The 27,931-nt window shown below is 38.0% G+C and overlaps 1 protein-coding gene across 4 annotated transcripts in view; it reads right to left on the bottom strand.

The window, feature by feature from the left end:
* The window catches only part of TMX3 (thioredoxin related transmembrane protein 3), a 59,699-nt gene that overhangs the window by 13,898 nt on the left and 17,870 nt on the right, over positions 1–27,931 (bottom strand). For 2 of the 4 annotated variants that reach the window (XM_039523366.1, XM_039523368.1), the window contains 6 exons: positions 26,994–27,093; positions 24,049–24,126; positions 20,370–20,436; positions 4,534–4,632; positions 2,691–2,748; positions 1,248–1,301 (listed from right to left, as the gene is read on the bottom strand). In XM_039523366.1, coding sequence (XP_039379300.1) covers positions 1,248–1,301; positions 2,691–2,748; positions 4,534–4,632; positions 20,370–20,436; positions 24,049–24,126; positions 26,994–27,093 — 456 coding nt within the window. Of the gene's footprint in view, positions 1–1,247; positions 1,302–2,690; positions 2,749–4,533; positions 4,633–7,145; positions 7,313–19,945; positions 20,065–20,369; positions 20,437–24,048; positions 24,127–26,993; positions 27,094–27,931 lie in introns of those variants that run through there. The other 2 variants (XM_039523370.1, XM_039523369.1) reach the window with 2 other exon arrangements.

Here is a 27,931-nt window from a genome sequence, read left to right as displayed (position 1 = left end):
CATGACTGGCGTGACAAATGTAAATAAGGAAGTGTTATTTACTCCTTCTCAAAACACAAGAACCTTGGGGTCATTAAATGAAATTAATAGGCAGCAGGTTTAAAACAAACAAAAGGAAGTATTTTTTCACACAACACACAGTCAACCTGGGGAACTCCTTGCCAGAGGATGTTGTGAAGGCCAAGACTGTAACAGGGTTAAAAAAAGAACTAGGTAAATTCATGGAGGATAAGTCTATCAATGGCTATTAGCCAGGATGGGCAAGGATGGTGTCCCTAGCTTCTGTTTGCCAGACAGGGGATGGATCATTTGATGATTAACTGTTCTGTTCATTCCCTCTGGGTCACCTGGCATTGGCCACTGTCAGAAGACAGGATACTGGGCTAGATGAACCTTTGGTCTGATCCAGTATGGTCGTTCTTATGACTAACCTCTTAACTTACAAAACAGCCCACGCACATCACTACTCTTTGTACCTTATTTTTTTGTCTGATACACTCACTACATGTTCACCTGGCTTAAAAAAAAAATTAAGTCTGCCAATGGGAGAAAACAGAATAGAAGTGAACAAGCACATTCTTTGTTTCTGGCTTACAAAGGCTATGGTTTCACATAGACACCTCTGGAACCATCTGGAAGATCAGATAGGGAGAAAATGTGGTGCAATCAAATTTAGTAACTAAAAATAATGTATTTATAAATAAATGTTTGCAAGGAGTTCTCTTTTTTTTCCTTAAGGCTTTTAAAAAAAATCTCAAACTTTAAGTTTCAGTTGACTGACAACAAGAATCATACTTGATTTTGGCAAATCAATAGGTTAATTATGGTGAAAGTATTGCCAGGAAAACATTACAGTTCATAACAGCCACGTTGCATAGTTTGCACTCCTGAGATGAGAATGCAATGATTAACGATCCATTAAATCAGCATTTCTCAATCAGGAGGTTACAAAATGCAATTAGGGCTATTACAATCTAAAACAAAGAAAATCTTGCTTCCCTACACCTCACACACATTTACTCTTCAAGGTGAAGTATTCTGTCAACCTCTCAAAAGACACAAACAAATAAATTATACAGGCTTATCCCTGTTATCATTGATACTTTTATTGTAAACGTAAGATCATAAAATTTTTTACTTCAACATAAGGGACCGCCAATATCAAAATGTGAGAAACACTACTTTAAATGAAGGGCTTATAGGGAAGGGAATAAAAGCTATGCTAACATAGTACCATATACACATACCTGTGAAAATGGTCTCTGTAATCTTTAGCGACTTCTTGAATAACAGACTTTAGCCTATTAAAAAAACAGTTACAACTATAATAGAGTCAACTTTGGATTTACAAGGTTCAAATAAATAATCATTTGGCTCTTTGTATAAGGAGTGAATGCTATCTACTTAGCAAAGGAAAACAGTGACTCCCCTTTCTCGCTAAGAAAATTTGCCTTCTTCGCAAACTGAATAAAGTACCTGTTAAAGCGCTATCTTCATTGGACCAGACATAATTAAATTATCTCTACTGCCACCAGCAAATGTACCATAACAACCTCCAAGAAAATCCCAACAAATGGTACAAATTAGCACAAAAAGAATGTAAGAACATAATCATTTTTAATAAATGAGTGACTCCTGAAAAAGTCATGGTTGCCTAAAGGGTTACGTGTCCTCAATTTGCTTAACAAATTATTACCCAGCTGGATAAAAGGCATTCCATCAAATGGATCACCAACGCTTTATTTTAATGGTACAAATGACTAAACTTACTGATGTCTTTTTAAATATGTGACTGTCAGTACAGAGTTGAAGATCAATCTTTAAAAACTTTTTTTTTAAATCAAAAGCAAACTCCTAATTGGCTGACCTCTAGCTTTCTTTTCTAACTTTTAAATATTTTAAATTTAATTTAATACTATCTTAACATCTTGTTTGCATGAAGATCACAGGATCCTGGACTCTGTACTGCCAAGATACTTCTTATAAAAGGCCCAATTTTCACCTGCAGTTGAACCTACACAATCCTATATTTGCATTTCAAATCTACATAAATGAATGCACAATTAAACTTTTTAATTGCCTGTGCACAATTGGGGAGGATTATGGTATTTCCTGTAGCTCTTAATGCAGGGGTCGGCAACCTCTGGCACGCGGCTCGCCAGTTTGTTTACCTGCCGCCTCCGCAGATTCAGCCGATCGCGGCTCCCACTGGCCACGGTTTGCCGCTCCGGGCCAATAGGGGTGGCGGGAGGTGGTGCGTGCTGAGGGATGTGCTGGCCGCGGCTTCCCACCACCCGCACTGGCCTGAAGCGGCGAACTGTGGCCAGTGGCAGCCACGATCAGACGAACCTGTGGAGGCGGCAGATAAACAAACTGGTCCAGTGTGCCGTGTGCCAGAGGTTGCCAACCCGTCTTAATGAATCGAGTAGTCATATATGCCTCAGTGGGCCCACTCACTGAGTAAGGTCTAGAGAATCAGGTCTTCGGTTAGTCTAGCACGCTCAGAAATGTGCAAATATGAGTGCTTTTCAGTTCAACTCTCACTTTGTGAACATTTAAAACAGCTTCAAGAATTTGAATACTCCTTTCCAATATGAGATAAACTAGTAAAGATAAAGTTTGTTGCCATTCTAATATCCAAACCAGCACAAATTCTTTACTTTTCACAGTGAGTGTCAATAATACTATACCTGGTATGTTCAGCTGAAGAGTTTTTGTCATCAATAATAGCAATAGCCACAAGTTTTCCTAAAATACAGAATAAGATATCTAAATTCATCACACTGCTCTTGCAAGGGAATCTTATTATTTTGTCTTATTATCATCACCACCTCACATTCTCCAACTCTCAGATCATAGAGCCATTCAGGTTTGAAAACAATTACCCAAATTTGGGGGTGTACAAAGATCCCTTCTCAACTGTCCCAAAGAAGTTATACAAACATCTGATTACATACATCAGTTTGTACTAATCTATTGAAAATAAATTAAATGTGTCTGAATGCCAGATTAACGTGATTATGGAAAAAATAAAGAGGGGAAATTAAGTTTGTTCCAGTGTGTCTGTTCACAACTCCACGAAGTTAGTATACATGGGTACTGCAACCACCAGAGCTCTGCCATTTTACAAGTTCAAAATGTTATTTGTATCAATTTATAAACCACTGTTGTGACTTGATTTGTTTAATTAAAAACTGAGTATTATTCTTTACAACTTACATGAAGAAATGTTAGAATTTTATTTGAATTCTTGGCTGTGCCACCAGGTCAGAAAAATAGCTTCTTATATGGGTCGTAGTCCATTATCAGAAGAACTTCACTTTCAAATAATCCTGCGCACAGATTTATTGAATAATCATGTAGAATGTAATGGAGACCAAATATCTGAATGTACAGGTCTTTGCTCAGTTTAGTTCGTGGAAGTTTTGAAGCACCAGTGGATTGTTTATATTTAGGTCAAATTATCTGTGATGTTGGGCAAACTCAGCAAAGGGAGTAAGAAATGCCTCAAGTTTTGACTGAATTTTCTTCAAATCACTTCTCCCCCTGTGATAGGAAATTAGAGTTTTCCCAGAGTGGAATGAGCAGTGGATTGGCCACCTAAAATCTCAAGATCTAGGCAAACAACATAGTGCTGCTTATCATCCCTAGCCTCCGAGGGTCCAATACCTCCCTACTGATTGCTGCTGCCCCTGAACTGCACCCCAGGCAAGGAGATTCATATAGAGGGAGAACCCACATAAGATGGATAATATTGACAATGTCAATATTCTCTTGTTCAGGGAATCCTTGAAGGGTTCTGAGAATGAGGAAAGAGATAATGCAGCTTCCACAGCTCCTCCCCGTTCCATTTCTCCATGTACAGTTGCAGAGGGATTTCTTTGAGGTTGGGAGAAGGACTAAAAATGTGATAGGGGTGGGGACTGTCTGCCATCACCTTCCATGCTCCCACCCCAACCCACTTGTCCTTGTTCCCTTTAGACCTTAACATATTAACATCTCAAAGCCTCTTTATTAGAGAACACTTCTCTCAAGTGCTTTTGAGGTTTCTAGAGAAGTGTGGATGAATTCACAAGTCTCATTGTGGACAAGATATTCCTTCATAAAGATATTGGACACAACTTGTAGATATGTATTCTTTATCGCATTGACAAAGTCAACTAATGTCTTTTGCTATTTCCCAAAATAATCACTGTTATAACCAACAGAATTTACTAATACTGATGATGAAACTGAAACTATAATTAAAAGATGTGCCAGCTCTTTTATACATTTCTATTTATATACAGAAACTGCTATACACATTCATAATGATCTAAATTAGTGGACATTTTACCTTCTTGAGTTTGAAAAAAAGTCAGTGTTCTGGTGTATAAAGGAGATGCCTAAATTTTTAGTATACTAAGAATCAACAGGGAAGTATGAGCCTTACATCTGAATGTAATTTCTTTTGGAAGCTTAAAAATGTTTTATTCGATTTTGTTTGTAGCTTCAGTAAATATTGTAAATAACTTGAAGGTGGGAGCATCTTACCTGTATCTCCAAGTTCATAGAGTGTAAACCCATCTACATTAAGGTACCCTTGGAATCTCTCTCGGTTTATCCAAGATGATAGATCACCATCTTCATATTCTACAAAGTGAAAGAATTGAGAAAAATGGAGAATATGAACACCAACAATGCAGTAAGAAAATTGCTAAATGGTTAGGATGGCCAGTAAGAGCAGAATTATATGGCTGTATAAGGTAATACTCTACCTTCCTCTTCTGGAGATATGGGTTAAAATGTTAAGTGGAAAAAAAAGTTTGGTGATTTCATACATTCCTCAAATGTTTAAAAAGGGCATGACTGACAGCATATTCTTCAGAAAAGCCCAGAGGGAGAGTAAAACGAAAGTAACACAGTTCTATCAAAAGGCAGACCACTGATTATGTGTATTAAATTGTAAATATGGAATTTTCTTCACTCTAATGTTTTAAAGTACTTTAACTACAAATAAAACTGGCAATTTTTGGTGACTTTTAAAGACTTTGTTTTCTCAAACCACAAAATCAATTTTCTATATATCCACAATACTGTTGATTTCAAAAGACAATTATGATGCAGCAAGTTGGCAAAAATGGTTAACATCCTCTAAAATTTAGAAATGAAATTACAGAATAAAGCAGTAAGGACACAAAAGGAAACAAAGCTGTTAACCTAATATGGACTTAAAATACAATAAAATGCCCTGTATGCCGGCAGATGCAACCACCACCACCACACGTTGAGCTGAACATCAGCTATTTGGACACAATCACATAGAATGAGTCATATTGGGAAACTCCAACGTCAACTATTAAGAGGTTAATGCTTCCAGATATGACTAATCAAACATCTGCTAAGGTGTTAAGAGTACAGCTAACTTGAGATTTTAAAAATAGCCCATTCTTGAGTTAACAAAGCACCCTTCATTTCCTATACCAACTCTCAAAAGTTCTTCATGCTGAAACATGCTTCCCTCCTTTCTTGTTTGTTCAGATAATAAAAAACAAAACAAAAACAATGGCATAACAGTTTTATAACAAACTTTTAAAATGAATTCATTATGGAAAATGAAAAACAAAAGGCATGGGAAAGATCATTCACAAAGGGTAATTTCTTTACTAGCAAATAGTTGCTCTTGAGACTTTGAATTTTTTTTTTAACTTAAATAGTATTAATGTAGGGGTTTTAAACATTGAAACAGGTTATAATTAATAAAACAGCAAGTAAACATTAGCCCATTTTCCAGAAGACCCAATAAATCTACGAGGATATAGGACACATTTATGCCCACTATCTCACTCAAATGGGTTTATAGCAGAACTACAAATTCATTTAGGTAGTATGGTCTAGTGGTAGGATGCTAAACTAGAAATCAGGAGGTATGGATTTATTCCTGGCCCAGGCATTAAACAATTATGTGACCCTGGACAATTCACTTTACTACAGTAGAACCCCTTCGTTATCCAGCTCTCTGTATTAACTAAAAACCAGCGCGCACAAGTCCAGAAGCAGACGATCTCTCTGTTGGCTGCTAGATAGAGCTGCTGCCTTGCACTTTTCCATTCTCTGGATTATCTGAATTTTTGATGATCTGATCTGACCCTGGTCCCAGTTAGATTGGATAAATAGGTTTCTGCTGTACTTTCCCCTCTCATCCTTTATCACCTCTATTTAGATTATGAGCTCTTTGGGGCAGGGACTATTTCCTAATGTTTGTATAACACTTAGCACAATGGGACCCTGATCTCAGCTGAGGTTTATAGGTGTAGATGTAATTCAAATAAATCATAATCATTAATTATTTAGGCACATTTATCAATTAATAAATAAGATTTAAATGAAGTGATAGTCCTATTGCACAACTTTCTGGCCTCTATATTAAAATTGTTTTTATTATATCAATGTATTTTCTTTAAGAAACATGAAACATCATGGCTTGAGTAAAAGACCATCAACAGTGACAAGAGCTCCACGCAGATGGACCCTAGCACCTATGCAGAGACCCACTGATGTTTGGCACAGATATCTGCATGAAACTCCTTGAACAGTTGGGTTTAACTGTAGACATTAAGTAACTAGTACTTTTTGGCTTTGCTTTTATTTCTGTTCTTGTGATTCTAAATTTTTTTCTTTTGTTTTGTGGCAAAGGCACACCAGAGCCTATTTTTAACTAAATGGGACAAGGAACAAAAATCATTTTATAAATACAACAAGTGATATTTTAGTTACACTAGATTAAGGTAAAATATAGCCTAATAGGGAGGGAATTTTAGGAGTATTTTGTTTGTTTTCCTATCTTGTTATTCTGTGAGGCAGGAGGACTCAAAGAATTGCATAGGGAATTGAAGAAAATCTAACCCCTGCATATGTTGCTAACCTATCTAGAATTCTATAATGAGAATTTATTGTAAAGTAATTAAAATAAACTTGTCACATGAAAGACAGAAATCTATTTTTTTTTTAAAGTTGATTTTGGATTTCTTTAATCATTTACACTTTTGTCTAAGCATTCTTTTTATACAAATCAGAAGTTGTTTTTGAAAATACTTCACTGCTATATATTTCCATGTGGCCCATTCATCTGGTCTACACTGTGTTCTGGTGCTTTATCAACACAAATTGAAAAAAGGCATCTTAGTACTAAAATTATACGTTTCAACAATTTTTTATTTCTGTTCTGACAGCAGCAAAATTATAAGATTAACCAACTGCAGTTTAAATTTGTAGAGTTTCGGTTTTGGTTTCCATTCTGAAGCAGGTTTCTGGGGAAATCCAACCTCCAAGTCTAAGACAAAACAAGCATACATAGACAGACTATTTCATTTGGGAGGAAAGAACGAAGAGGCAAATCATTGAGGCAAGCAAAAGATTTTCATTATCCTCATCAGAAATGTCTCATTTCAGTCTACTATTAATCCTATGGTAAGTGAATATTTAATTTTTTTTTTTTTACTTTGCCAGTATGAGATAGTGAAATAAAAAAAGATATAATTTTATGTTTCTGATTAAAATGAAAAAAGATAAGTGTGCTCCTTTCTATGTGTCAGTCTAGGTATCTAACTTTAAAAAAATGTAGGTAATATTTAAATATTTAAAATTTCAAAATTAAGTTGACTATTGTCAAGACCATCTGCCAAAAACAATTAAACACATTTTAAACAACTGAGTAAGGAAAAATATTTTCTGCATTTTGTTTGTTTGATTTAAATAAACCCGAGCACTATTAGGAAAAATGTCAGGTTAAGTGGATGCACAAATGTCATACAATCCACTAGTTTTAGTCATAATTTTATGCTTTTTTTTAGGCTAACTTCTCAAATGCATAACAGAAAAATCATGGATATAACTATTAAATTCAAGCTGCCAAGTCAAATAATGGAAATACAGCTCAAGAGTGAAGATCAACAATTAATAGACACTTTGAAGAGGATTCACTTTAGTCTCCCTTGTGGTATCCAACAAAGGGAGACCACGGTCACTGATAGAAGACTGCTGTCTTATATGTTTTTAATCAACAGAGTGACTAGAGTGGATATATGGACATCTGCTCATTTAGTCAAAAGAATTTTCCTGCAGATATCAGAGGCATTACATTCTTCCACCACTGGAAACAAGTTTATGAAACAAACCATTATTAACCACCAAACTAGGCCATGCACTTATCAAGAAGTGATAAAATACACTGGCACAGTGGCAAGAAAAGCAGTGAAATAAAACATAGGCTACTGGAAACAGGGCAAGTGTGCAAATTAAGTTTTGGGAGTTGGGACTTGAACTAGTTCATCACATACCCTTTCCAAAATTCAGACAACCATAGTTAATACCATTGAGGATGGCAACAACTTTATCTAGAACAATCCAGAGGAAACGTTCATGGAAACTAGTCTCTTGAATAAAAGCCTAAAGAATTCTGAATAAAATCTGTGTGCAGACACCCTCAAATTATTTCGTGTATATTATAAAACACTTACCATTTCATAGCACTTCTGCTCCTTTCTGTTGTTTTTATGTAAATAACTGATATTATTTTGCAATGTGAAATTTCTAACTTTTTCCCAATGTTTACAAAAATAAATGTTTTAAAAAATAGCTAAAAAGTGTAAATCTGTTCTCTTTCCTGTATATTTTTTAATTTATTAAAGAAATGTTACCATTCCAGTTGTTTTGCAACACAAGTTGGTCTCACATCTGAAAACTATTTACTTTTCACAACCCCCCACAATTGTAGAATATGTTATTAAGTCTAGTGGCTTGTCACAGTAAGTTATAGATGTCAGTCTGGCCATGGTCGGGGAGCAGGGGGACTAACGTATTTTACAGAAAGACATTCCAAGTCACTGTTTAACACCATTTACATGTACAGAAAGACATTAATATTGATAAAAATAGAAGTATAATAATTTATTCTTCTAATTATAGGTTATTACAAACTATCATTTGACTTTGCTGAATTTACAAAGATACAATTGTTTTAACATGTATGATACTAGTAGAATGATAGCTCACATGCTTTCTTTAGATTAGTTAATGAAATGAAAATTTCAAGCTAATTAAGGAAATTCCTAAATCTCTCTCTGTGAGCCAGTAACAGGCATCAAGTGTCAAAGAGGATGACACTTCCTTAGCCATAAAACCTTATTTATTACCTCCAAGTATGTTTACATAGATTAAGCAGCTTGAAAACTCCTGTTTTGCTTTAACATTCTAAAGTATTTTCTTAAATACATCCTTAAAAACATAGTAAATAAGTGTCAGTTATTCCAACTTGTTCTTTGTATAGAATATTTGATAGGAGTTTTTAATTACAAACATATACAAATGGAAGGTAGTAAATCTAGAAACCGTGTCATCTCAAAGAACAGAACACCTCCCCCCATGCAAGACATTAATGTAGTACAGAATGATTGTTATCTCAAGAAAACAAACTTTGTAAGATGTTTACATTTTAGAGAGATACCTGGTTGTGTAAAAGAATGTGGGGATGTTCTTTATTTAGGATATTCAAAAGAGGAGAGTTCCTTAGGATGTGTTTTCAGAGCTATAACCTAAATCATCCCCCCTTTTGCAAAAAAATCTTTAGTTTAAACTCACACAAATAATTCTAGAAATATCCTTGTTGAAACTGATTTATTTAAAAAACACTCTGAAGTCTTCATTCTTCAAAAGTTAAGGAAAACATTTATTGATGGGAAGTATTTTGCAGAATATATTGGTTCTTTCAACACAGAGATGAAAGCCTTTGTTTTCTCTCAAATGCTTCAGATGGCAAAAGCTTCTTCTGAGATGTATATTTGTGAATATTTTGTATCTACAGTAGAACCTCAGAGTGACAAACATGAGAGTTATGAACTGACCGGTCAACCATACACCTCATTGGAACCGGAGGTATGCAATCAGGCAGCAGAGCCAAAAAAGAAAAGGAAAAAAAGCAAATACTGTACAGTACAGTACTATGTTAAATGTAAACTACTAAAAAAATAAAGGGAAAGTTTAAAAAAGATTTGACAAAATAAGGAAACCCTTTCTGTACTTGTTTCATTTAAATTAAGATGGTTAAAATCAGCATTTTCTTCTGCATAGTAAAGTTTCAAAGCTGTATTAAGTACTAAGTCAATGTTCAGTTGCAAACTTTTGAAAGAATAACCATAACATTTGTTCTTAGTTACAAACATTTCAGAGTTATAAACAACCTCCATTCCTGAGGTGTTTGTAAATCTGAGGTTCTACTGCAAATGCAAGTCTTCATATAACACCCTGATATAATTATCTGAATATTAATATGTTTTATGAACATAGGAAGCTCGTTTGATGCTATAACTGAATAATAATGTAAGACTCCATGTGAATATGAAATACTTACATGAATTGGAAAATTAGTTAGTTATCTGGCAATTTTTAAGCAACTTCCTTATCAAAATAAGGAAGAGATTAAAACATTATGTAGGGATATTAAAGAAGGTTTATATTAGACATGGTTTATATGAAAAATGATTTATTGTTAGAAACGATTTATTGTTAAATGAGACTTTAGAATTAAAGGTTTACATTAGAAATAAATGTGATTCCCAAGATTTAGCCTCTAACCTGCAAGCCACCGCTGTGTCTATGTGAAGCCTGCTCAAAGAGATACTTTGTATAAAACTTGTTAAACGTCAATTGACTCTAAGTGCCTGTTCTCTAAATTGGTAACACCCCGAAAGGTAAACAGACAGTGAAATAGATGTGATTATGATAGAGAATGTATGTGAATAAGTGCCTAGTTTAAATAACGAATGAATGGTTAGGGAGTTACCAGCCTGAAGAATTCAGTGTCGGCTGAAGAAGGTGTCAAGTGGGATCAACCAGATGACCCCCACCACTTCAAAAGAAGGAAAAACAAGCATCTGACAACATGGAGCCAGCCACCTGCTGATTGATTTAGCAACAGCAGAATGAAGCAACTCTCATGGACAGACATAGGAATAAATTCCTATAAAACTGGACTCTGAAGACTGAGGACTTTGAGTCTATGGTTCTGCTGCCAGCCTCCAGGAGCATCAGATGCATCTGACACAGAGTCGGCTCCATCCTCATGACCAAGATACCTGGCCAGTAACTTGGCATGAGCAACGTCTAGGCTGGTAACTATAACACCTATACAGAACCTGAATGAATGATTGTGTGAATTAATATGCGTGTGTGTGTAAGTAATCATAGAAATAAGTAGTAAAACAATGTTGTTTGCTTTTGTGTTTTGCCTTACTATTATATTTACAATAAATGTGGCATCTTTGCCTTATCCCTCTTAATAAGATCCTGCTGGTTTTTATTATATTGGTATAACACCTCCTCCAAGATTAGATTGGTAAGAAGAAGAGACACACTCTCTGATGACCAGTTAAGTTTAAAGACTCTCTTTAAGAATCAATTATATTTAAACAGACCATTTTAAGAGCTGAAAGATCTTTTTATAGGATGTAGGAGCATTTGGGCACATTTGAAACAGAATTTCAACTCGTATTACATCCTAAAGAAACAAAGGGATCTCTCAGACAATAAACTGAACAGAGTAAAAGCTCTATCTTTAAAGATATTCTAAGAAATTCCCACCACAAAGACAAAGGCCATATAATCCTAAAATTGAAGAATTACAATCCTGATGCATATGCATTAGGAGACTGCATATTCATGAGCTGAATATGCCACCAAGACCATCCCCTGAAGCTGTCAAACAAAAGAAAAGTGACAGAAGCTAGTATAAGAATTTAGTGGACCCACTGAAATATGTGCCTTTCTCCTTCAGTGAGACTATGAAAAAAGTATAAATTCCTCTCAATTGAGACATGCACTCTTATTCTTATATGTTTTTATTTTCTAAACCCTAATCTTATTACATTTACGTTTATACTGCTTTGAACCATTATAAAATCATACACTCTTACACACACCTAAACTCTCAGCATTTATCCTGGCACATGCTGTTCATCTCATCACATCTTCCAAGACAACGCCTAGATAAGCAAACAGCACCAACAAGACAGAAAGAAAGAAGCCACTACATTGCATCAACACCACCTTCCAAACCCAGCACTTCTTCATCATGACTCCACTACTGAAACTTCAGCATCACTTGTGCGAGGAAGTTTGCAAAAGCACTGCCTAGAGATTAGATTTAATATTTTCTCATTAATTTTAATAGAATACTGACGTGCTATTGTAATTTAAGCTTCTCCTGTTAAAAACCAGATTATTTAGACTATGTACTCCTGGGGAGAAGACATGCTAATCTTGGTAAATAAATGAATAGTGCAATTTAATTTGAATGTAAAATTCTTAATATTTAATTTGCCTGCCAAAAAACTGGTCCTTAAATGGCTTTCTTTCAGTAAGAATTAAAACATTCTTCAGTTTCACAGAACTTAGTTAAAATCGCTTACATTTGCTCATTTATAAACTGTTTAGATTATCCATGCTAAACCAAATAAGTTTCACCAACCTTTCAAACAAAGTTTTATTGCCCAACTATAATATGTTTTATTTATTAATGATCAACTAATACAGGAGACTCTGCTGATTTTTGGAATAATGTACTTTGGTCTTATCTCAACTAGAGAAGATTGTGCTCACTAGAGAAAACCTTCTCTTGAGGTGTAATCTCTGTTGAAAGATCTCCACAGAGAGACATACACAAGAGCCTGTAGTGGAAGTAAGCATTGTTTATTGCTTATGTTCTGTTTTTGTTTCATTTTGTTCAATTATTGTCTTCCTTTCTTTCTCTTTCTTTAGTAATAAAATAGTCATAGTTAATAACTGTGACTACTGTGCTTGTCTTTAATTGTGGTGTCCCTTACGGCATAGTAAAAAAAAACTAAAATAGTCTGAGTCGCATCCCTGAACTGGCATTAAGACTATTAATATTTGGCCTAACATTTCTAATTTCTCCAGACTGCAAGTTTTAGTAATTTGGGGAATAAAATTACTTGGCATTCAACACCTGAAAACATCCTTTCTAGCTATCACAGCTTATAGTTTTTCATATTAAAACTGGTATCCCTGTGACTGCCTATTTCACCCAGCATCAGCAGGAGGAGGGCAGGAAGGTGGGTGTGAGATAGCTATTATCTGTTCTGTGCTGGTTTCTAGTCTCATCCTCTACAAATACTGCAGCAGGAGCAGTAATGCTGTCTAGATCAAGGGTCGGCAACCTGTGGCACACGTGCCAATGACGGCACGCAAGCCGATTTTGAGCAGCACGCAGCTGCCTGCCGCAGCCCCGGCCCCCAACCCCACTCAGCCCCCCCGCCCACCACTCTCTCCTACGGGGGCGGGGGGCAGAAGCTTGGTTCTGCAGCAGCCAAGCTTCCCCCTCCCCCGTTTCTTCCCCCAGCATGGTGCTTTCCTGCCCCGCCCTCTCTCCTTCCCTGCGCCAATCAGCTGATGGCCCTAGCGAGTGGGAGGGGGAAGCACGGCAGAGTGCACAAAGCTCCGTAGAGGACGCAGAGAGAGGTATGGACGGAGCCTTGGGGAAGGGGGTGGAACAGGGCACATCCCTTCCAGCCCCCTGCCGTGAACCACTCACGGCAGGGGGCTGGGAGCACCTCTACGAGCCGAGCACCCCAGCCCTCTGCCCTGACCCCCCCCCACACACTCAGCCTTCTGCCCTGCACCCCCCGCACCCCAACACACACCTAGCCTTCTGCCCTGTACCTCCACAGTCCCATCCCTCTGCCCTGACCCCCCCCACACACACAGCCTTCTGCCCTGCACCCCCACACACCCCCAGCCCCAGTCTATATAATATAGACTTATAGAAAGAGACCTTCTAAAAACGTTAAAATGTATTACTGGCATGCAAAATCTTAAATTAGAGTGAATAAATGAAGACTCGGCACACCACTTCTGAAAGGTTGCCTCCCCCTGGTCTAGATACTTCCTAAACCAGCTATATATGCCACCCCGGACAAACTACTACTTTACTTGTGCAGATTTCTAAGGGAATCAACTTCTGTAAAAGTTTTAAGCCTGATGCACCAAACATATTTTTTGAAAAGAAAAAAAGAAATTAATTAAATTTCTGAACTCAGCTCATACAAAAAAATTACATTTTACATGAGGTCAATTACATTTAAGCCTGAAAAAGGGACAAAATATAGTCAGCCAAATTTTAGCCTTGACTGATAGTAAGCTACTGAGGTTTAAAGAGAGAAACTGGTGTCCCTATGTGTACAGTGATTCCAATACAAGGATTTTAACAAACAAATCTCTGCAGTTTCAGACTGTCTAGGAATAATAAACAGTTACAGTACCTACCTTTCTGTGACTGTTGTACTTCCAGATGTGTTGCACATGTCCACTCCACTGTTGACGTACGCACAACTCAGGGCTGGTCTACACTGGGGGGTGGGGGAAATCGATCCAAGATACGCAACTTCAGCTATGTGAATAGCGTAGCTGAAGTCGAAGTATCTTAGATCGAGTTACCTACCGTCCTCACGGCACGGGATTGATGTCCGCAGCTCCCCCTGTCGACTCCGCTACCGCCGTTCGCATCGGTGGAGTTCCGGAGTCGACAGGAGCGCGTTCAGGGATCGATATATCGCGTCTAGATGAGAGGCGATATATTGATCCCCGAGAAATCGATTGCTACCCGCTGATACGGCCGGTAGTGAAGACGTACCCTCAGGCACAGCTGTTTGAGATTTTTCCCTCAGTAGTACCCATTGGGGCAGCACAAGTGCCCTCCGGTGACTTGCACCACTGCACGCAAGTATAAAGGGCCATGCTGCCCCTGTCCCACATCCCCTCAGTTCCTTCCTACCAGAAAGATTCAGTGAGAGGAAGGGGAATGGGTCATGGACGGACAAGTGCAACACATCTCAAAGAACAACAGTTATGGAAAGGAAGATAACAGTTTTTTCTTCTTTGGGGATTGCACATGTCCATTCCACTGTAGTTGACTCACAAGCAGTTCAAACTGGAGGTGGGCTCGGAGCCTAACTAAACAGGGACTACAGGACCACTCGTCCAAATCTGCATTATTTCTAGATTAATGAGAGATGGCCTTCTGAAACACAAACATATAGTCTGATGATTAGGCTGCCATGCTACAAATGTCCAGTATGGGTACACGAGCCAGAAAGGCTGCAGAAGTTACCTGTGACCTGCTTGACTGAGCCACTGCTTTACCTGGTAGTGCAATATTAGCCAATCAGTAGCATCAACAAATAGAGATGGAAATCCAGGTGGAGATCATCTGGGTGGCCCTTTACTCTGCCTGAAAATGCAATGAAGAGTGGAGGCCAAAATCTGAAAGGCCTAGTCCTGATCCAGGTAAAAAGCCAAAGCTCTAACATCTATAGTGTGGAGCTTCTCTTCCCCTTTACTGGAATGAGGCTTTGGAAAGAAAGTTGGTAAATCAATTGTTTGATTAATGTGAAGATTAGAACCTACTTCAATAATTTTGGGTGAGCGCGAAGGAAAACCTTGTCCCTAAAAAACACTGTACAAGGAAGATCTGATTCTAAAGCTCACAGCTCCCCTAGCCTCCTGGCTGAGGTTACACCTTCATAGACAGGTGTACCAGCAAACCAATCGCTAGCTGCTCAAAGGGGAGATCCACCAACTTTGCTAGCACTAAATTTAAACTCCACCGTGGAACCAACTTATGAACCTGTGGGTATAATCTGAGCAAACCCTTTAGCAATCCGATGGACATGGGTTTTGAAAAAACTCATTGGTTATCCATGGGAAGATGGAAAGCTGAGATAGCCATCAAATAGACTGTGATGGAACTAAGTTTAGCCCTGTTTTTTCAGAAACATAGGATAGCCCAAGATATGGCAAATTGGTGCTTGAGCTGAGGGGAACACCTCTTTGTGTGGACCAAATGGAAAATCTCTTCCATTTAGCAAAAAAGTAGACATAGCTGAAGGCTTCCTACTATTTAGCAGAACTTCCTGCACCCTCTTAGAGCAAACTCATTCAGAGTTTGTCAGCTATGAAGCATTCAAGCTGTCAAGTGGAGGGCCTGAAAATTGGGATGGAGGTGGCTGTGGTCCCGGGAGATCACATCCACATCTGTTAGGAGAGGCAGCATATGTCTGACCAACAGGGCTAGTAGACTCGAAATCAGGGCCACACTGAGGCTACTAGAAAAAAGCGAGCAGAATCTTACTTGACTTTGGACAGAAACAGAACCTGAAGGAAAGCATACAGCAAGCGTTTTGAACAGTGTAGGAGGAAAGCATATGCCAGTGAACTGTGACCACTCAGGAACAAAAACAATGACATTTTTTGTTTGGTCTTGCTGCAAACAGGTCCAATTTGGGGTGTTCCCCACCACTGGAAAATGGACATGGACACATCTAGGTGAAGAGATGACTTGTAGTGACCTGAGAATGACCTGCTCAGGTGGTCTGCCCGTGTGTTTTCAACTTCTGGAAAGTAAGCAGCTCTCAGGCTGATAGAACTGGCAATACAGAAATTCCAAAGGAGAATCGTGTTCTGGCATAACTTTTCCAAACGCCCTTCCCCCCAACTCCACCACGCTTGTTTACACAGAAGATGGCCGTTGTGTTGTCTGTGAGTTCAACAAATTCCATCCTTTAATATTCATAAGGAACGCCAAGCGAACTAAAAGGATGGCCCAAAGTTTCCTGATATTTATATGGAGAGTTATATCCTGAAGAGACAAAAGGCTCTGAGAGTCTGAAAGGGACCTAAATGAGCTCCCAAATTTAGACCTGATGCATCTGTGACCAGAGTGAGTGCAGATTCTACCCACCAGTCAGAGAGGACAAGACCTGAGCAGGTATTTGAACTACCATGTCCATATGATTATGGGTCAGTGAGTACACTCAGGCTAGCCTGGCATGCTGCATCAAGTTTGAGGCAATTCTGAAACACAGTGAGAGGATGCACCTTTAGATCTAGAACAATGTCCCGCATTGTTTGGAATCTCTGCTCCAGCAGGAAACCCCTGACCTCTGTAGAGACTAAGAATGCCCAAATACATTTTATTATTTCAACAGGTGTCAGGATAGATTTCTCTGTACTGATTAGGAGCCAAAGAACATCAAAAGTAGACTAAATAGTGGCTAAACTGGAGAGTACCTGAGACCCGGACTGGCCTTTCACTACCCAGTCATCCAGGTAGGGGAACACTTGGACTCCTGACCTTCACAACTACAGCCATGCATTTTGTGAATATGAGGGGTTGCTGGTGGCAAAAGACAGTACTCCAAATTGGTAGTAGGACCCATTGATCATGAATCTGTGGCTCTGGTGAATGATGTGAAAATAAGCATCCTTTAAGTCAAGGGCAGCACACCAGTCCCTAGGATCTAAAGAAGGGATAATAGATGCTAGAGTAACCCTCCAGAATTTTGTTTCTTTAGAAACTTGTTTAGCTGCTTTAGATCTAAAGTAGGTCTGAGACCTCCACCTTTGCCTTAGAAAGTAACAGGAATAAAATCCCTTCCCTCTGAATGACATGTGAATTTCTTTTATGGCTCCCTATGGAGGAGAGGCTGGATCTCCTGAAGTAGCATGTTCTCGAGAGCACGGTCCGTTAACAGGAACACGGAATGGGAAGGGGAAGAGAAATAAATTGAAGAACGTATTCCAACTCAACCATACTTAAGACCCACTGATCCATGGTGATGAGGGTCCAATGCTTAGGAAGTGGGATAGGTGGTTGGCAAAAATTGATGTGGGGAAAGATATTGCTCTGATAAGTGGCAGACTGTTCTCAATCAACAGGTCAAAATGATTGTTTAGAGGACCCAGTTTTCCTAGAACTGGCAACTTCAGAAGAGGGGAAAAAGAGAATGCCTCTTGTAATTTCTGCTCCTCTTTTTGGACAGGTCCTGAGTACTAGGCAAGCCAGGCTGGAACTGCTGTGGGTGGAACTGTTTTCTTTTAGCCACAAGTGTACAGATCCTCAGAGACTTTAGGGTCACTGTTGAATCTTTAAGGCTATGAAGCCTCTCATCTGTCTTACTGGAAAAGAGCCAGGGGCCTTCAAATGGGAGGTCTTGAATGGTCTGTTGAACCTCTGGGAGAAGACATGATGGCTACAGCTAAGATCTATGCCGCATAGCGATGGAGGAAACCTTTGCTCAAGCTGTATCCAAGTTCTCCTACAATGCCATTGTAGCAACCAATTTGTCCTTCCACCATAGCAGTGAACTCCTGCTTTGCCTCATCAGGAAGCTTCTCTTTAAACTTCAGGACATTATCCCACAGGCTGAAATCATATCAAACCAGCAGAACCTGCTGGTTCACGATCCTAAGCTGTAAACCTCCTATGGAATACAGCTTCCTGCTGAGTAAGAGTAGCTTTTGGGGTACAGGCCTGGTGTCCCGGTCTCTTTTTTTCATTAGCAGCAGTGACTACCAGGGAGCCTGGTGGTTATAAGAGTGCTCAAATCCTTGTGAAGAGACATATCTTCTCTCCACCCTTTTAGCAGTGGGAGGCAAGGAAGATGGGGGTTACCATAAAACTTTGACAGGTTCCAGGATAGCCTTATTAACAGGGAAAGCTACCCTGGAGGGCCTTTCAAAGGATAAAATGTCCACAAGCCTGTGTGACCTTTCTGGCACCTCTTGTAGATGGATATACAGATCTGCAACCAACCTTCTCAATAAGGTCTTGATCACCTCTGAAACCATCAGCAGAGAGAGAAGTAGATTCAGTCACTACTGCCTCATCAGGCAACATAGGACCCTGCTATGTGTAGGCCATTGATCCTTAGAGTGCTGAGGCTCGTGGCAGGTATTACAGTGGGCAGGAACCCCACTAGGGCTGCTGGGAATGCTCAGGTAGAGACATGAACGATCTGACCTTGGAGTCAGATGAGGAGTCCGCTTCCTCAGACCATGGTGGAGCTGACCCCTTCAGTTCCAGAGAGACCTGTTTTGAATCTGGAGATCAGGGTTCTAGCTGGGATCACTGCTGAACCCTACAGAAAGGAGACAACTGTGGAAGTCACCGGTACTGAACAGTGCTCTGGGGCTGAAGTTGGGACTGTGGGAGCGTGCTCTTTCAATCTCGATACTCTGAGAGATTTCTGAACAGCAGGGGAAACCAGCACCAATAGTTGAGCAACTCTCTGCCTTCTTCAAAAGCTTCAGGTGTAGATGGCACTGGAAAGGGCTTCTGAGTCTGTGATACCAAAAGGTGCACCTGTCCTTCAGGAATTAGCCTTCATGGGCTCCAGATTTGGCAGACCCTCTTGGCTTATGGACTATGCCTGGGTGAACTTCTTTGAGCATGCCGCCAAGTCTTTGCCTCTTCTTGGTACCTTCACTGTAGACTTTGAAGGCCCTGGTATCGAGGCTTCAGAAGACTTAAGTTGTTTCTTCTTAGGTACCAGTAACAAGGATCTGCCTCTGGACTCAGTCAGAACACGGAATTACTCCTAACAGACTCATATGTGCTAGATACTGTAGCCCATAGGGCTGGCTTGCTAGTTTAGCCTTCATTATATTCAGCCGTAACGCAAGAAACCTGCAGCCCTGTATCCTGAAAGACATTAGCTTAAGCAAGTTAGCATAAGTTAGTATAAGCGTGTTTCAGTAAGCCTGTAACCTTTGGCATAGATAGATGTTCTAACAGTTATCCTCAGAGTTTGGGGAACTCAGACTAGCTTACTCAATGGTAAAAGTTGGAACTTAACAGTAAATACCTACAGAAACATGGAAAAAATAACCGTAAACCAGCTTAAGCAAATAAGCAAATTAACTCATTATTTGCTTAAGCTGGTTATTTGCTTATTTGCTTAAGCTGGTTAAGTGGTATTAATATGTATTAATAGGTTAACCACAGGATAAATACACCTCGATATTATGTGAGTGAAAAGAATAAATTTGGGCATGGAGGAATGAGCAATAGCATAAAATATTCAATATGGTACTCAAGCCCTATAATAGGGCATACCACCATGTGGAGAGGAGTCTTTTAGCTGCTTTCCATCATTCAACTCTTCAGCTCTACTATTAATCTTGGGTAGTGAGTAACCAAAATCATTGGACTCATTTGGCATGCCAGTAGTCTACCTGTAACATGCAAGAGTATATTCAAGCAAAAAATGCAAAGCCAAATTTCAGTTGCTTCCATCTTTACTTCATTTATCATAGCTGAACAAAATTCTCACTCCTGTTCCATTAAAAAAAAAATCAGACTTACATAACAGATCTAAGAACAGCAATTCTCCCTTTCTCTCCTTCACAAAGAAAAGATTATCCAATATAAACCTGGTCAATCTTTTTAAAATTTCTCCTTCAAAAAGAATGCCTGTGTTTTGGATTTCCCTCAAATATTCTTTGAGTATTTTGCCTGTATAGTGCACACTTGTACTTACCATCATATACAAAGTAAGTTCCATCCTTGAAGACCACAACAGCAGGCAATTCAGGAAGTGTCACATACTAAAAGAGTGAGAGATGACTTTTAATCATCCCATGGATTATTAAGACAGGCATTTTAACTGCACAAACCTTAAACTCACCAGTCTGAAGTAAGAAAACTCAAATAATTAAACCGGACATTTAAATATTCTCTCAGCCTTGTTTATAATATAGAAGCTTGGAAATGTACCCCCTTGCTTCCTCTTTTAACAATTTTATCTTTTTTCCATCCCAACTTTTAAAAATAATCTAATTTTATGTGACAATTAAATTTTTGTTTAGATTTCCAATTTCCTAATGTATATTAGTAGTTTCTCCAGCACTAGGAACTATATTTCTTGCTCAAAAGCTGATGCATTCAGTGAAGAGAAAACAAAAGGCTTTTGTATATCACATTAAAAAGTGTTTTAGGAGGACAAAGTTAGTTTCTTGACAAATAAGTTGTGGATTTTTAACAAGACAAGTATTTTAAATCTCTCTCCCCCACACGCACAGGTGGCAATTTTAAAACAAAAAACATTTCCAAAATAAAAATGATGATATTCTTCTATCGTACCTGAGAATGTTAGAAACCTGGTTCTTTTTTGGCTTCTTTTACACTTCTTGGCCCCATTCTCTGTGCCCCAGGGAGCTCCACAAAGGGCAGAGGTGACTAAGGCTGTCTGGGGGCTGGTTTGCTCCCTGCCATAAATTACATCAGACTCATAAATCAGAGCTACCAGCTTTAACTCTACCTTCACTATCCTGCTCTAGAGCAGAGGTGGGAGTTGCGAAATAGAATAACGTACAGTAATAAATTAGTGCAAGTGGGCAGGGTTAAAGTTTGTCTGAGCACCTTAAGTGAGAATTACATAAAATTTACACTTGCTTGTTTTACAATTTGCTTATTTCCCTGTAGGATATTTTAAAAAAACCAACTATAGCTACATAGCTCTTCTGCAGTATACTTGTGATTAAAATATCTCATAGGGCTTGGCTTTACAAATGTTAAATCTCAAAGCACTTGTGACTATATTGTAAAGTACATACAACTACAGCAAAAGAAGGTTAGACTCTTAACTAAGTAACCTAATTTTCAGAAGTGCCATCCACCAATACATTCTACTGAGGCTGAAAAAACTGCAGATGCTCAGAACCTCCAAAAATCAAGCCATAGGTAAATAAACATAGATTTAGAAACCAAACTTTAATGAACATTTTTTGAAAATCTTGGACAAATGACTTATGAAAGTTGTTACAGCGAGTGAGTGGAAGAACCGATAATATATACACAGTCTCCGGACTCTAGCCTCTAGACAACACTTCCCTTATAACGTTAGGAAAATAGTGATATAATGTGTTTTTTCTAACATTTTGTTTTTACAATCAATTTTATTGTAGCAATAGGCTCAGTAGGTTTTAAACAGCTGCTTTATGAAAAATAATGCATTTATTAAAGTTACGGGATTTTTCAAGTCATGCAATCTCAAGTGATTTAGCATTGCAGACATAATCCCTTGACAAAACCACACCATTAAACAGATATGGTTTTTAAACTCTTCTCTAATGCAGTAAACTAGCATAACATTCAAATCCCTAGTATCAAGCACATAAAACTGCTCTTTCCCAGCTACAAATGCGTGAGACTTCCCACATCTCAACTCCATCTCGGGAAATCTGATTAGCACATTTTGGCTTCCTCGAAGATTCTGGGGTTTGTCACTGGGACTGAGACAGCTCAGTTAATGAGGGACAACTGGGTATGAGAATTGAGTTTTTGCACCTGTTTCCTGGGTGGTACTTTGAAGCATCTTGGGAACCCATTTTTGGGCTGGAGTTTAGGATGAGAGTTCCTCCTGTCCTTTCCATTCCAGGGACCCTTTTTCCTCCCAAAAATCTGCTATACGCACAATTTATACATTCTCACTAAAGGAGAAAGCATGCACAGATAATTTTCAGCATACTATATTTTAAAGTTCTGAATTTATTTCTTCAATTTGTCAAAAGGTACTAGTCCTCATTAAGGATTCAGTGAATGGCAGTTCTGATTTTGTTTTTTAGAACTGTATTTCAGAAATAATTATATGTAAAGTCTGGAATAATTCAGTTTTGGGTTCAAAATCAGTTTTGATAAATTAGATGATCTTGAAACTAGGATTATAACAAATTGTGTCCTCCAATCCTATTTATTCTATTTAAGTTCCTATTACACGTCAGTGTTTTCTCTGAAAAAATCATGTGGTCAATGCAAAACAGGACTGCCTGATTAACTAACAAATAACAAAAAAAGTTAGCGAAACTTTTCCACTGAATTTCAAGCTCTTATAATGAATAATTTGATAGGATGTTTTCCCTCTTTTAAAGACAGAGGTTTTACTATTGCTGGTGATCAATATGCTAATATGTAAATAGAAGGTAACAGAGTATTCCATAACTGTAACTCAATTCCAAATCCTTGTTTTCTCTATTAGATTCTTTATGTAGAAATAGTTATTCATTAGAGTGATTACTATTACTAACAAGTGATTTATTATAACTGACCAGTTTCCTGTAGTGTTTCTGTTTCTGACATCAAAGAATTAAAAGGCTATGGTTGTGTTGAATAAAATTTAAATAAGAAGAGGAAGTACAGTAACTCCTCATTTAGAGTCGGAAATGTTGTTTCGTTGTTATGTTGCTGATCAATTAGGGAACATGCTCAATTAAAGTTCTGCAGTGCTGCCTTCTAACATCGTTTGGCAGCCGCCTGCTTTGTCCACTGCTTGCAGGAAGAGCAGCCTGGTGGGGGCTTGGAACCAGGGTGGACTGGAAGCCCCCCATCAGCACCCCCTATCAGCTCCCCACTCCCCTAAGTTCCCTGTGCAGCAGCTGCAGAGCAGCTAGCAATTGCAGCTATCCCTCCCCCTACTGCCATGTGCTGCTCCTGCCCTCTGCCTTGGAGCTGCTCCCTGAGCCTCCTGCTTCCTGTTGGTGTGGGGGGGAAGGGGAAGGCTAATGTCAGGGTGTCCCCCTCCCCCCTGCTCCTACACCCCGCTTACCCCTTCTTCTCCATATAGAGCAGGGTGGGGACAGGGACAGAGAGAGATACAGAGAGCCTGGGGCAGCAGCAGCTGTCTCAACTTCCTGATCCACTTCAAAAGATAATGCCCTTAAGAGTGGGTCAGCTTACTTAAAGGGGCAGTGTGCATTTCTTTCTCTCTCCCAGACACAAGGTGTGTGTCTGTCTCCGCTACGCTATCTCCCCTACCCTCCATTCCTGCTGCCTTGTAGAGTGAGAGGCTACATTAACAACAATGTGTTAGCACTTGAGGGCTCAGCCTAGTGATAGTTCATCATTTAGCTTAGCAGCAAGGCATTCCCTGGGAAATATTCTACCCTCTAACTTCACCACCTCAACCAAGCTACACAATCATCATAGCTGTGAACAGTATGGTTTGTTTAAAACGTATAGTATGTGTATGTGTGTATATATTAGTTTTTTGTCTGGTGAAAAAAATTTCCCTGGAACCTAGCCCCCCCCCACCCATTTACATTAATTCTTATGGGGAAATTGGATTCGCTTAACATCATTTCGCTTAAAGTCTCATTTTTCAGGAACATAACTACAACGTTAAATGAGGAGTAGAGTTGAAGTATCTGATAAAGTGAATTTACCTCAGGTAGCACCTCTTCTGAGGCAGAAAAAAAGTATGTATAGACAATTAGTTCTGAAGCAACTTCTATGTATTTCTCCTGCAAATATACAAACAGAAAGACATTTTTAAAATTTTCTCAAATCTTGGTACACACATTAACAGAAAAAAGTCTATCAAAACAAACAGTTTCTGTCTACTTTTTTAAAAGTAAAATATAAAAAGACAATGTAACAAAATTAGAACAAAAAGCTAGCTGGGGCCCATCTGAATTGCATGTCTAAACATGTTAGTGTAAAATGATGTAGCTATGTTAGGGGCATCCCTTTTATAAATTACCTCCGCAGTGAGTATAGAACAAAAACTAGGCGAGTAATGCTGTTCCATACCATGATTCAGTGCCTGCATTGTTCCAATCAAACTAAGGAAAAAAACTTCACAGACCTCAACATATCTAACTGGCTTATTTAGACTTGTAATATAAGAATATTCTTAGACAAAGACACTTTGAATTTTTCTATATTATGTTCATTTTATTTTAAAACACCAAATTCAATTTTATTTTGGCAGTACATGGATCTTAAACCACAAATAATGTCTACTAATAAGTAGAGCTGTCGATTAATCGCAGTTAACTCATGCAATTAACTCAAAAAAATTAACTGTGATTAAAAAAATTAATCGTGATTAATCACACTGTTAAACAACAGAATACCAATTGAAATTTATTAAATATTTTGGATGTTTTTCTACATTTTCAAATATTTGATTTCAACTTACATCACAGAATACAAAGTGTATGGTGCTCACTTTATATTATTTTTATTACAAATATTTGCACTGTAAAAATGATAAAATAAATAGTATTTTCTATTCATCTCAAACAAGTACTATAGTGCAATCTCTTTATAGTGAAAGTGCAACTTACAAATGTAGATTTTTTTTTTATTACATGACTGCACTCAAAAACAAAAAAAATTAAAACTTTAGAGTCTACAAGTCCACACAGCCCTACTTCTTGTTCAACCAATCACTAAGAGAAACAAGTTTGTTTACATTTATGGGAGATACTGCTGACTGCTTCTTATATACAATGTTACCTGAAAGTGAGAACAAGCGTTCGCACGGCACTTTTGTAGCTGGTGTTGCAAGGTATTTACATGCCAGATATGCTAAACATTCATATGCCCCTTCACGCTTCGGCCACCATTCCAGAGGACATGCTTCCATGCTGATGATGCACATTAAAAAAATAATATATTAAATTTGTGACTAAACTCCTTGGGAGAGAATTGTATGTCTCCTGTTCTGTTTTACTGACATTCTGCCATATATTTCATGTTATAGCAGTCTCGGATGATGACCCAGCGCATGTTTGTTTTAAAAACACTTTCACAGCAGATTTCACAAAACACAAAGAAGGCACCAATGTGAGATTTTTAAGGACAGATACAGCACTGGACCCAAGGTTTAAGAATCTACAGTGCTTTCCAAAATCTGAGAGGGAGGCGGTGTGGAGAATGCTTCCAGAGGTCTTAAAAGAGTAACACTGCAATGCAGAAACTACAGAACCCGAATCACCAAAAAAGAAAATCAACCTTCTGCTGGTGCCATCTAACTTAGATGATGAAAATGAACATGCGTCGGTCTGCTCTGCTTTATATCATTATCAAGATGAACCCGTCTTCAGCATGGATGCATGTCTTCTGGAATGGTGGCTGAAGCATGAAGGGACATACGAATCTTGAAGGCATCTGGCAAGTAAATATCTTGCAATGCCGGCTACAACAGTGCCATGAAAACCCCTGTTCTCACTTTCAGGTGACATTGTGAACAAGAAGTGGGCAGCATTATCTCCTGCAAATGTAAACAAACTTGTTTGTCTGAGCAACTGGCTGAACAAGAAATAGGACTGAGTGGACATGTAGGCTTGAAAGTTTTACATTTGTTTTATTTTTGAATACAGTTATTTTTGTACATAATTCTACATTTGTAAGTTCAACTTTCATAATAAAGAGATTGCACTACAGTACTTGTATTAGGTGCATTGAAATATACTATTTCTTTTGGTTTTTACAGTGCAAATATTTGTAATCAAAATAAATAAAAGTGAGCACTGTACACGTTGTATTCTGTAATGTAACTGAAATCAATATATTTGAAAATATAGAAAACATCCAAAAATATTTAAATAAATGGTATTCTATTACTGTTTAACAGTGCGTTTAATCGTGTGATTAATTTTTTAAATCACGCAATTAATTTTTTTTAAATCACTTGACAGCCCTTCTAATAAGTATTAGAGCAAAAAGGACACACACCATAAAGGTACACATGCACATTATGTTAGCATAACAGAAGTGATACAGTCAACAACAGTAAGAGTTTTAGAAATTTTCTGAAGATTGTTAAAATGAAGACTAAACACAGTTTCTTTCCACTAACTAAAGTGAAACTTACTAAGATGTACCACAGAGCTTCAATATTAAAAGACCATAAAACCTATCCAACTAACAAAAAAAATTCTCCTTTCAGTATAACTGTGCCATACAGTAAATGCTACATTAAATAACTTCTAAGTTTAACTATTTTGACTGCATGCCTTATGCCTCAAAACAGGAAAAATATTTGGCATTTCTAAGGTTACGTATTTTAAAATACTGTTTCACATTATTAGGACTGCAGAGTCCCACTACACAATGATTACAAGATGAGGGACAGCACTCAGACCCAAAAATTAGCAGCATGTTTGGTAAATGTCTATCTATAAACACATACATTAAGATAAAAAAAATGGTATATTATGCCATTATCAAAGAAGTTCTAAAATTATCAGCTTCTTACTTACAACTACAATCTCTTTAAAATATACAATTACTCTGTCACTTTTTTAGAAAAGATATGTACAAGTCACTTTAGGCTACCTCTATAAAGATTAAAAAAAATGAATTTAATGAAGTTTCAAACCTTTAAAGGAGATTCCCCACCAACATACAAAAAAAATACATGATGCCTCTTGTGCACATGTTCAAACATTTTCTGGCTAGGAAGTGTCCGGATAAGAGGCCTGGGGGAAAGGGAAAGGTGAAGAAACATTCAGTTTTTTTAAAAATTCCCAGAAAACATATAAGCTCATTTAAATTGTACAATTCTGACCACCTATTCCACAAGTCTAAACTTGAAAATGCTAGAACTCTGTATTTAAGAACAGCTACAGTGCAATTGAATTTACCAATCATACCAACTCTTAGTAAGAAGAATTAAACAGTAATCCTGACACTACATACAAGCCTTCCGACATACGGTGTAATTATTTCTGAAAGAGGCAGATAAATGTGGACATAGCAACTCGGGAATACGGGTTTTGTAAGTGATTCTAGTTTGGAGATTACCAGTATTCATAGACTACTGGAAAGTACAGAAAAGTAGTTTAGGTCCGTGTCTCTATTTTTATGCTCTAAACCCCTGGTAAGTGAGAAGAGAGGAAATTTGAATAGTCCCAAGCAGAAACTGTTTTCTAGACAATTCTGAGCTCATGTGCCAAGGTTACAACTATTCCTATGCGAGGAAATTCTTGTTGGCAATTTGAAAAGAAAAGAAAAGAAAAAATATTTTTTTTGCTAGATTGCTAATTGTCCCAATAAAACTTTATATAAAATCCCTCTCACCTCCACTTTTTTTGTGGGGGCTAAACTGTAAAATCCTTGTTAATGCTGTATTTAAAATTTTAAAATATAGCCTGTGCATTAGTTCATAATTCATACAACCCACAGAATTCATTTGCTGCTATTTCTCCATCTTCTTGTAAGTAATAGAACAGATAAATACTGCATCATCCCAGGAGGGCTGATATGTGACAGTTAAGAGAAAAAATAATTTTCTCAATAGCTCAGTTTAACACCAGT

The sequence above is a fragment of the Mauremys reevesii genome, linkage group 2, assembly GCF_016161935.1.
Source record: "Mauremys reevesii isolate NIE-2019 linkage group 2, ASM1616193v1, whole genome shotgun sequence".
In the NCBI taxonomy this organism is placed as follows: Eukaryota; Metazoa; Chordata; order Testudines; family Geoemydidae; genus Mauremys; species Mauremys reevesii.
Note: the sequence above shows the minus strand (reverse complement) of the source record. Positions and strands in the feature narration are given on the sequence as shown.